Below are 12,117 nucleotides of genomic sequence, written 5' to 3'. Positions count from 1 at the left end.
CTAACACATGTGCCAGTGAACCATTAAACGTCTGTGAAACTATGCAGTTATGAAACGTAACTTTAACCTCAGCCAAACCGATTTCCTCAGTTGTAAATAAAACAGCGAAGTAAACGTGACCCGACAGACAGAACCTGAGTGAATGAAGTCCAGCGTTTAACCACTGAGAGTTAAAACTCAGCTGAGGTTTCAAAGCTGTGTGCCGGTGATTGGACATCAGCCGCTGATAAAGCTGTTCGCCTATAAAGTGCTCTGTAAGGAAACGAGCTCCAGCAGCTCTGCGCTCGGGGAAAACACTATATTTACTTATCTTGTGCAGAAAAATGCGCTGACATTGCGTTATATCGAGCACCAGCTGCCCAGTTAAACTGTGACTATCACCAGGTAACGTAGGCGTGTTTCTTGAATTAGCAGCAGGTGTTAAACAGCTGACAGATGAGGAGGAGGATGCATGCAGGTAAACTGAGGGTCTGTTGAGCTGATCGCTGGTTTCGTGAGAAAAATGTCAGCTCGTTCTTTATGTTACAGAAGCACAGAGACACAAGACCAGGCGGAAAGAGACGATCGTTCGGTGAAAATGAGAATCTGCGAATGCAACATGTGGAACACGGAGAGTGGAATATGTAAACAAACCGGTTAACGTAACCCCCTCGGTGCGCTCTGCATGCTAACTGTTAGCAGAGCTAGTGAAATCTCTGAAAACATCTGAGCACTTTTGCAAACATGTTCTATGTTGACAACCTGACCAGACATACGTCGCGACATTCGCGGCTAAAACACTGTTAAAAGTGTAGCTGGTGACAGAAAAACTACACCACCACCATTGCTGCCTGTGATTTGATCTGCATTCTGGGATAACTGGCTGCCCCAAGTCTACACAAGCAATCGATTATCTAGGATCGACCTGTTTTGACTTACTTTGCACGGCAACCAATCAAATGTTAGAGAAGCTGCATGGGCAGCGTTAACCCCGCCCCCTGAGTTTGATGGGTGAGGCTGACAGATAAAATTATTTCATGACGAGAGCCAGGCGCCAGGACTGCCAAAATTAAATAAATAAATATATCATTAAATAATTAATTAAATGTGTCAATAATTAATTAAATGTGTCAATAATTAATTAAAATGTGAAATACATAAATAATTAATTAAATGTGTCAATAATTAATTAATTACATGTGTCAATAATTAATTAAAATGTGAAATACATAAATAATTAATTAAATGTGTCAATAATTAATTAATTACATGTGTCATAACTATTTATTTAATTAATTAATTCCAATTTTAATTAATTATTGCCACATTTAATTAATTATTTAATGGTGTATTTAATTAATTCATTATGGCAGTCCTGGCGTTCCATACACAAATAGATACCAAAATGAGAAGTAAAAGATGACTATTGCGTAGGCGTAAATAAAGTCTCTGTTCACTGTGTGTAATATATATTTTAAAAAAGGCCAGGTTCGCAGAGCTCAGCGATACGTGACTGCTCAGAGCGCCATCTTGGGCTTCCCCCCCCTCGAAGAGTCACGATTACGTTGACTATCAAAAGTCGACGCGTTGTTTGAAGCTTTGTAAGATCCCAAAAGACGCAGGAATAAGTAGTAGGATTTAAGAGTGTAATAACGGACTGAAACAGAAGATGGCAGCACTGCATGTACAAGGATGCCAGCTGCCGTTAAACCCCGAAGAAGAAGAAGTAGCTGTGTCCCAGAATTCATAGCGCAGCCCAGCTCAGTTTCCAACAATGGCGGCAGCTAGTTAGTTTTAGTATTACTCTTATTATTCTTTATGGGTCACAAAATAAACGTTTCACATATTTTCAGGCGAGAATGTAGCTGTGCAAACCTCAAATATCTGCTCAGTTTATCAAGACACCACATATTTTCAAAAGCGCTCCGACGTTTTCGGAGACGTCTGTTACCCACTAGCTCGATAGCGAGCCGGGGGCTAGGCTCACTAGAGCTGTGAGAACACCGGACTCCCGGCAAATCGTTTTCAAACCCACCGCAGTCTTTCGCTACTCAGGTTAAACATATATAGGTCACTTAGATAACTTAAAAATGTTATCGTTTGGCTTTTTTTTAGTATTTTATTTGTTCCTGAGTAAATCGGTTTGGCTGAGATTAAAGTTATAGTTTCTGTAAGCAAAGCAAAACTGTTTATGTGAAAAACTGTAAAATATAATTTCCGTGTTCTGTAAAATATAATTTCAGTGTTCTTTTTACATTTCATAAGAGTAAAATCCTTGTAGGAGTAAATGTATCCAAGCTTCTGACAGATGTCACAGATGTTTAACTTATTGTTGTTTACTTGTAGTGTACAATAAATAATCAAAAACACAGGATTATTGTGCAATGCTTCATTACTCATTAATCTTACAAATGTTGAAAGGTAAAAGTGTTCAATAAAATCCTAAATATTGCAAAATGCTGTAAGAACTCTTCTTTTGCTGCTTTAGGTCACATCCCATTATATTGACTACTGTACACACACTACTTAGCATTTAAGATACAAAAAATACTGGTTTCTGTGCATGCATCTGCAGTGAAGGTGTGTGTTGTTTTGCCATGCAGCTTTTACTTGCTTAGGCGCAGTCAAGCACTCTTCTTCATTTTGCCTACCATGAAGTTAAGCCAAAAAAACAAGAAAAGAAAAACGATTTTTCTGGTATCTGAAGTATAACAGTTCCCTGAACTACCTCTGATAGTGTCCTCATCATGATAATATTCCCTTTATTTATGATTAGTTATCTTTATCTTCAGAGGTCTGGGTGACAGTTTTAGTGTTTGCTTTAAATAACAAAAAACAACAAAAACTCAAAACAAAAACTTGAAATATATATATATATTCTATATACATATATAGAGATGCTCACTCCTGATTGGACACTGAGCTGCACCACCTTCTCCTTCACTCCTCCACCTTGCTGTCCTCTGTGCTCTCTCTCCTCCATCTCCAGGGAATAAATCAGAGTCTGAGCACCAAACCTGTGGACTGTTAATCTGCAGATAAGAAGGAAAACACACAGAATTCTCATGTTTGCCATTTTTCATACCGTATTATTATAGTATATTAGTTTACCAGTCCAACAGATTTATTTTCCCAAATGGATCATTACAGCTTTTGCCACACTGGTCCACTTGATTGTCAAAGTGTATTAGCTCTTTATTATTTCTTTCTTTTCTTTACCTTGAAATTATTACAATCAGAACGGACAGGACTGGGGATGGGAAAGAGAAAGATGAAGAGAAGTTGGGAAGATGCTCAACAGAAGGAGATGGAAAGCAAAAAGATAGGAGAAGAGAGACACAGAGAGAGGAGACACTAAAAATCTGTTTGATCACCTGCTGGAAAAATAAAAACAAGCAAAAAGAGAAAAACACAGTAGCGAAACCACAGCAAAAACCAACATAAGCACAAGTTATAGTAAATAATAAATATCTCCACATCCCGGAAGGGCCTGATCGAGCCACAGGGGCCATAAACTGACAGTTTATTTATAACTAGAAATAATAAAGCAGTTGACGTGTTTCAGGCTGTGACTTTTAGTATCTGTTGGTACTTCATCACTTTGAATAAGTGTAAGTCAACACCAGGCCGCACTTTCAGTCTTTCCATTAAACAAATGAACAACAATCCATTGTTTTCACCATTAAACAATAAAATATGCTTCTTGACTCCTTGATGCAGGTGCCCACCTACGACCTGGTTTATTAATACTAAGCTAAAGAGGAAAGCAACTCACTGTAGTTCTCACAGCTCAGGACAAGCAGACACCTGATGTTGAGTGACTGAATGGAACTAAAACAAGAATTCATAATTATGTTTGTCTGCCATGAACACGTGATGATAAAACTCTGCATATGCAGTCAGGAGACTGATGACCTGTGAAATGAGCTGTTAGAAATGTGCAGATATGTGTAAACATTGATCAGCATTTAACATCCAGGATGGAGCAAAACTTCTGACCTGCATGTATGAGAACCTTTAATCACATCATCTTTGTAGTGAAATAGCTGATGACTCATTAAACGTTTCCATGTAATTTATCCACAGTGAAAAATATTCACTTTGCTGGATCTGAAAATCACGTGTTCATTTCATTAGACACTAGCAATACCATTAAACTGGACCTTATCATTATCATAGAGCACTAAATGTGAAACTGTGTCATATAACAATCTATATATGTAATATGTGTTTGCCTGAATCTTCCAGCACAAACAGAAAGACGAGCTGTTGTCTGAGTATCAACACAAGTACACACCAGAAATCGTTCAGTAAAGACAAATTTAATAAATGAAAGCTGGTGAGAGGGCCTTTGATGTTTCTCTTTGGATCATCCTGTTGTTTGTCTCCCAGTGTCGTTACTGCTCCTCTCCTTTCAAAGACAAACACCAAATAACACCAAATGAGAGTGAATCACTTCAGAAACACTCCTGGTTATTGTGAGCAAACGTCATAACATGATGAATGTATTTACCATTTTACTGAGGGAAAATCTTCTGTGTGGAGTTTCTTCTCATCTTGGCTCTTTTTCCTGACATTTAGAAACAAGAGGCAGAAAAGAAAGAATAAAAGTTAAAACCTCAACAAGTTTTTTAATGTTTGGGATATTTTACAAACAACCTTAAACACTATTTACTACTTACCACTTTGTTCATTCTTGCTGACGTTCACTCTCCTCATCTTCTCTCTAAAGGACAAATGACAGAAAAGAGGGAATCATTTTAGTAACTTTATCAACCAGGTGAGCAGAATTTTAGATATTTATCAATATTCTGATTAAAAGCAGAGTGAATACTTATCTTTTTACGAGAAAGGGTTCAATCCGTCCTGTCTTAGGTCTTAATGTCACCTTGGCTCCTCTGTTTTCTCTGAAAAACAAAAGACAAATGGGAAGAAAAAAATTAGTAAATGATTTCAGCAACTAGAGGAAGTGTTCACTGAGGAGGAGCTGTCATAATAATATAAAATCAATATATACTTATCTTTTCTTTAATGACAGTTTACAGAGCACGCTGGCTTCGCTCCTCCCTCCGCTCCTCTCTGAAAGTTAACTGGATAAAGGATAATAACAATTAATAACATCATCAAAACAGACAAACCTGAAAGAATTGCTGATCAGAGCTGTGACAGAGTCACAGATTAGTTGGATGTATACTTATCTTTCACAATGAGAGCGTTTGCATAGACGTCTCTTCAGGTCTTTTTATTGTTTTCTCTCTGGAGAGGAAAGTGATGAGACTGATGAGGAAATACCAAATACAAAGACTGACAAAGGGAACTGAAAAAGTCTAACCAAAACCTATACTGGGGGAAAACTGTAGGAAACAGAACTACTGAGGCAAGGAAACACGAGGGGACGGAGACTAACACTCTGACAAGGGACAAAGGGAGACTGACACTATATTTACACACAGGAGGCTGATTATGGGAACTAAGGACACATAGAAACACAGCTGAACCGAATAAGAAATGAACAACAAGTCGAAACAAACTCTAATGACAGTTCAACCAGTTTCTAAACACAACAAATAACTTTCAGGATGTTTCAACAATGTGCAAAATGAGTTCTTATCTTTTTTTGTGAGAGGGCCTTCAATGTTTCTCTTTGGATCATCCTTCCATCCATTTCTTCTGCTTAACCATTGGAGCCATCCCAGCTGTTATGGGGCCAGAGGCGGGGGTATAACCTGGACAGGTCAGTCTAACACAGAGAAACAGACAACCATTCACACTCACATTCAACCTAACTGCATCTCTCTGGACTGTGGGATGAAGCTGGAGTACCTGGAGGGAACCACAAAGGCGCCAGGACTGTCTTGCTCTCAGATGACGCCCGTTCACGCTGCTCTGAAGACCCTCAGTTGTCTTTGGATCAAATAACACCAAATGAGAGTGAATCACTTCAGAAACACTCCTGGTTATTGTGAGCAAACGTCATAACAAGATGAATATATTCACCATTTTACTGAGGGAAAATCTTCTGTGTGGTGTTTCTTTGCAGCGTGACTCTTTTGCCTGACTTTTAGAAACAAGAGGCAGAAAAGAAAGAATAAAAGTTAAAACCTCGACGATTTTCAAATATTTTAGGACATTCTTTTAGAAACAACCTTAAGCACTGTTTACTACTTACCACTTTGTTCAGGCTTGCTGACGTTCGACATGCTTCACTGTATATTATAATCTCAAGCGCTTCCTTGCTTGAGTCGGGCTCCGGATGCTGCTCTCTTCCTCCGCCTTCCTCTTAGCACGCTTTGCCGACATATTTAGAAAACGGCAGAGCACCGAAGTGAGAACTCTGCCGTCCGCGCTGTAGTCTGTTACTCTCCAGCGGTTCTTCATCTCAGTGTCCTCTGTTTGGTAAACAGTGGAGATGACTCTGGTGACGGGGAGGCCGTCGACAGTCAGGGTGCGGACACAGTTCCTCCGATCTGCCTTCAGCACAGCAAGATCTGCTTTCTCTGGAAGAACTGGAGTCAGGAAGCGTGGATGAGAGCTGGAGCCCGCAGGCGGCAGCATCATGCCAGCTGGTGAGTCCGTAGGAGGAGAAGGAGTGGTGTTCTCTCTCTGGCTCTGCCTCACATTGACAAATGGTGTCGTCACCAGGTCCCGGTGGAACCATCCTTTAAAAGGTATGCAAGGAAAGTCCTTGGACCCAGTCACCAGGTTATGGTAAAGAGTGAGGACCAGGTGAGGCATGGAGTTCAGATGGCTCCTGCTCAGTTCACGGTTCCTCAAGTTAGTGACGACCATCTGAGGTGCAGTGACTGGACTCACCAGATCAGCTACGAGAAAGCAAAGCGTGCGTCTACGTTAATCATGTGATCACACAAATTAAAGCCTGGATTTAAATTGTCCAGACATGGCTTTACATCATCATAAGCTCTTCCACACAAACAGTAAGAAGCTCCCAGCAGAACTCATTGTTTATGAAAGCCTTCACATTTTTCACCTGGTAAAAGTTTTCATGTGTGTAAGGCTGCGTGGATTTTCACTGAGGTTTTAATACGCATTCACATTAAGGAGTAATATCTTCATATTAGTTGAGCATCGATATTTTGAGGATAAAGCAGCTACATTTAGGTGAGAAACCTCCCACCTCCTTATTGCAGGCACACACTGTTTCAATCTCAAACTCATCCTGCGACTCTGTGAACTTTTAAAACTCCAGCTTCTCCAGCTTTACACATTCACAATCTATGAAACGTTCACGTATAACTCAGCGCCAGCGGCCCAAACATGTCAACTCAAACCCTCTACATGCAAAAACGGCCGCGCGCTGACGTCAGCGTCCTCCAACGCCTTAAGTCGTTAGCAATTAAAAAAAAACATGGCGCCATCTTTATAGTGTACTGGCACATGTTAAAATTGATGTTACTCAAGTATGAAACATCTCATCCTAAATGTTAACACTCATGAAGTCCTACTTCCAAACAATAAAAGACAAAAATCTAAGTTGTATTTGTTTGCTAGCACTCTGACATATTAGCCTGCTGTACTCACCATAGCGTTGATCTAACACCTCCTCAATGAAAAGGGAGAGCAGGTGCATCTCGCGACTCAAGTTTGAAGAAGTCATTTTGCAAATCCTTCTTGAAGATTTTCAAACGTTAGCTGTAGTTTGAAAAATCCGAGTTTTCACAGCACTAGTGGGAAAAAGCTCCTGTTTGCGCTCAAACGTGAAACCCGAATTCCACTTTTTCCTCCTGCTTTTATACCTGCACTCAAACACGTCATCATCACCATGACACCCAGGGTCACCGAAAATCAATTTTATTTATTTAAAATAAAGTTCGTCTAATTATCATAGATTTTAAAATATATATATATTTCTCATTTTATTTTACTGCTTTATTCATCCTTTTTAAAAAAATATATTGCCAAACTTTGTCGTTTTAATTCTTTAAAAAATCATTAATTCACCAGTTTACAAAAATGAAGATCGATATCTGAAATTTAAATGAATAAATAAATAATTACAATTGATAATGGGTTTTTAGCATTAAAGAATGGTTTTTCAGTGCGCTTTAAATGTTATCAGAGCCGATGTTGTGCCAAAAAGTGATCGCAGTCCAAAAAGTGATTTACGGTATTGAAACGTTTGTTTGTGTCATGACATTTGTAAACAGTTGATGTTTAAGGTGCAGTTCATGTGGAAGCCAGAGGAGGGTGGTGTTGTGCGCATAATACAAAGTGATGGCGAAACCTAAAAGACGGTGTCATGTCTGCTCCCTGAAGCAATCTCATAACAGTTTCAATCTATTTCAAGCCAGTTAGCACATTTCTGTTATGAAGTGCAATCATTTTTTGGCAGTAAACTTAAATCCTTTTATTATGAATATCACATTCTCAGATTTTCAAGAGAGACCAGACCAATAGGGCAGCAGAAATCACAAAAATAAATAAATAAATAACAGTTTTATAAAGATTAAAACAGTTAAAAAAAGACTGGAATGATTATGATGTATAACACAGAATATGTACAATAACAGAGTTATAAACACACCTAGAACACACGTGATACTTTTATTTCATCTATAACCTCTGTGCAAATTTTGTTGACTGCAAAGTGTTTATGAATATGTTTTTAAAAGCTGGTTATCTGACTGTCAGTTAATAGCAATTAAAAAGAAAGCTGATTTTTATTTAAAAAACCCTGAAAACATCACACATGTACAAACAACACACAATTATTGTAGATTCTTCAAAGCCTCCTTATATTCATCACTTGGGTAGGTGGTGTTACACATGCCCTCACAGCACCGGCACATCAGTCCTCCTGTTTTCACCTTGTCACCTTCATTAAGCTGCTCTCTTACTACAGAAGGCCCACCGCATGCATGGGGGGCAGAGGGGGGGAGAGAGGGGGGGGATACCGTGGGCCAGGGCTGTGGCATCTAATGTCTGGTTGTCAGTGTCCTTTGGAAAAGCAAGTGATTGTCCTCAAATCAGATGTCCCAGCAGATTGATCTAGTTTGCCATGCTGGCAAAAGACCAATACACCAAGACAAACAGCCATTTATGCTTTTTACACAGACAGCCCATTTTTTTTCTATTTAACTAGAAGAATTGTTGTACCACACATTAAAGTTTCAAATCAGTGAAAAAGCAATCGTGCCAAAGAAATGTCATGTGTTTGTTTAAGATGACTGCAATTATGGTATTAACAGAAAACACACATCTCTGTCTCTTTTCTTTTCTGTTTAGTGTTTCACTTACCTTCTAAACTCAACAAGTACTTGCACAATCCTGAGGTTTTTAGAAAAGAACATCTCAGATTAAATAAGGAGGAGATACAGACGTTAAAACTAACCTTTATTACTATGATACAAAACAATATTAATGAAGTTGTTAAAAGTGGTACTTCTTACACACACACACACACACACACACACACACACACACACACACACACACACACACACACACACACACACACACACACGGCTCATTACAAGTGTTTAAAAGTTTGAGTTGTCTGAAAAACTAAAGAAAGAAAAAGACAAAAATGTTACAATACAAAAGTTGGAACTTTATTAACACACAGAAATACAAACTGATGGGTTGATAAATATCAAGAAGACAGTACATTTCACATAAAGACTGTGCATCATTTTAAGATGAAAAAATGCAATATGGGGTCAGCCAGAGGATTAATAATCAAAACTAAGGGATTCTGATATTAATACTGCACCGCCTCCAATCTCACTATAAGTTACATCTGTTGAACTGACTTCTTGCTAGCATTTCCAAGGAAGTCAAGATGAAAAAAATAAAACCTAAAAACAGAGGGTCCAATACATTTAACAGGAATTTGTCAAAAAGAACAACAAAAGTACTGACTGTTAATTTTTTATTTTTGACCCTGTAACTCAGTTATTAGTTTGAAAATAAACGTTTGTATGTCTTCAAAAAATACTGTAAAGCTTTTGACTCTTAGGGAGTCAGGAGCTACATGACAGATGTTATTTTGAATGACTTGGATATTTGCTGTTTACCAACCGTAAGTCTGCACAACAGAAATATTGTTCTGAAACACATTAAAATACACAAGTGAAAGATGATATCTGTAATTAGAGCTGCCACGATTAGTCGAAGACTCACGATTACGTTGACTATCAAAATCGTCGACGACTGATTTAATAGTCGACGTGTCGTTTGAAGCTTTGTAAGATCCAAAAGACGCAGGAATAAGTAGCAGGATTTAAGAGTGTAATAACGGACTGAAACAGAAGATGGCAGCACTGCATGTACAAGGATGCCAGCTGCCGTTAAACCCCGAAGAAGAAGAAGTAGCTGTGTCCCAGAATTCATAGCGCAGCCCAGCTCAGTTTCCAACAATGGCGGCAGCTAGTTAGTTTTAGTATTACTCTTATTATTCTTTATGGGTCACAAAATAAACGTTTCACATATTTTCAGGCGAGACTGTAACTGTGTAAACCTCAAATATCTGCTCAGTTTATCAAGACACCACATATTTTCAAAAGCGCTCTGACGTTTTCGGAGACGTCTGTTACCCACTAGCTCGATAGCGAGCCGGGGGCTAGGCTCACTAGAGCTGTGAGAACACCGGACTCCCGGCAAATCGTTTTCAAACCCACCGCAGTCTTTCGCTACTTAGGTTAAACATATATAGGTCACTTAGATAACTTAAAAATGTTATCGTTTGGCTTTTTTTTAGTATTTTATTTGTTCCTGAGTAAATCGGTTTGGCTGAGATTAAAGTTATAGTTTCTGTAAGCAAAGCAAAACTGTTTATGTGAAAAACTGTAAAATATAATTTCAGTGTTCTTTTTACATTTCATAAGAGTAAAATCCTTGTAGGAGTAAATGTATCCAAGCTTCTGACAGATGTGACAGATAGGGTTGCCAACCGTCCCTTAAAAAACGGAATCGTCCCGTGTTCAGAAACAAAAGTACACGTCCCGTATTGAGCTAATAAGGGACGCACTTTGTCCCCTAATACAGTGAGAATCAAAAGTAGTCTATAAATGTTTATGGAATTAACGCTTTGTTTGAAAACATAATTCCCAGCCCCTCTTCTGCTTTGTGACCAATGAGCTGACAGCACGAGTATGACAATTCAGATTACCGCTCATCTCATTGGTCGAGGAAAGGTCGCTTACGGAGAAAATACCGGAAGACAACAGATGACCACAACAACAAGCATGGCCAACAGGGAAACAAACGCCGACACTGCGGTGCACGTCTCGGACGACAGTACACCTAAAGCTGGGCAGACACTGCGATTTTTTCAGTCACGTTATTCAGCTCCTGCTCAAACTGTACGGTTGACTCGCAGGGGTTAGAAGTTCATAAGTCACGATGCAGGGTCTCACACTATACGACCCGATGCTCCGATGCGACCTGAGTGCTCACACTGTGCCTCCATAAAATGAAGGTTATAACAGAAATTCTGTCGCTCGCTCTCTCTCTCTGTCTTTCACTCACACAGACACACCACCACCATCAACTTTGCTAAATTGCTAATGAAAAACATGATCAGGCAGCTGTGATTGAGCAGCAGTGTAGATCCAACTATTTTCACGGTTGTTGTGGTCGTGATAATTTTGTGATGCCACATCGAAAAGGCTCGGATGAGCTTTCCAAAGTTCTACAAGTTGTGCCTCCATCGCTTGTGTCCAGATCACACGCTGCACAGCCGTGCTGCTCCGTCTTTTTCACTGACGTTTACGTGTTTGCGCGTGAGCAGTGTGAGCGGCTGCGTTGACACCCTCACGAGCGATTGATGATCGGGAGCTGGTCGTGAGGTGTTAATCGCTTCTCGTTACCCCACGTATACTACACGATGCACGATGAAGGCCAAAATCGGGCCGATCACCAAATCGGTCGCACGACTCAAAAATCGTCTCAAAATGGGCCAAAAATAGCACAGTGTAAGCCCAGCATTAGAGCAGCAATGTTTTTTCGCTCAGAGAAAGAAAAAAAAAACAAGGCTGCAAAAGTACAGGGAGGAATGGGAAAAACACCTGGCTGGGAAAATGCACGATAACACCTTTAAAGCGCACTGCACTGTGTGCCGGCGCACTTTAACCATAGGCATGCTTCTAGTGGTGGGCACATGAAGAACATGAGGGGCGT

The 12,117-nt window shown here is 39.5% G+C and overlaps 1 protein-coding gene across 1 annotated transcript; it reads right to left on the bottom strand.

Annotated features, from left to right (window-relative positions):
- Positions 1-4,280: 4,280 nt before the first annotated feature.
- Positions 4,281-7,681, bottom strand: LOC146558873 (uncharacterized). Its single transcript, XM_085247920.1, has 8 exons — positions 7,519-7,681; positions 6,149-6,800; positions 5,977-6,037; positions 5,803-5,883; positions 4,814-5,719; positions 4,662-4,701; positions 4,493-4,549; positions 4,281-4,390 (listed from the first exon to the last, which is right to left on the bottom strand). The coding sequence occupies exons 1-2, from the start codon at positions 7,592-7,594 to the stop codon at positions 6,193-6,195; spliced, it is 684 nt and encodes a 227-aa protein (XP_085104046.1). The 5' UTR covers positions 7,595-7,681; the 3' UTR covers positions 4,281-4,390; positions 4,493-4,549; positions 4,662-4,701; positions 4,814-5,719; positions 5,803-5,883; positions 5,977-6,037; positions 6,149-6,192.
- Positions 7,682-12,117: the final 4,436 nt, after the last annotated feature.

The sequence above is a fragment of the Mchenga conophoros genome, linkage group LG15 (assembly GCF_057382185.1).
Source record: "Mchenga conophoros isolate Kocher_MC1m ecotype Shallow Benthic linkage group LG15, M_conophoros_male_GT1.1, whole genome shotgun sequence".
NCBI classification, from domain to species: Eukaryota; Metazoa; Chordata; class Actinopteri; order Cichliformes; family Cichlidae; genus Mchenga; species Mchenga conophoros.
The sequence above is the reverse complement of the archived record's forward strand: the minus strand, read 5'-3'. Positions and strand labels throughout refer to the sequence as shown.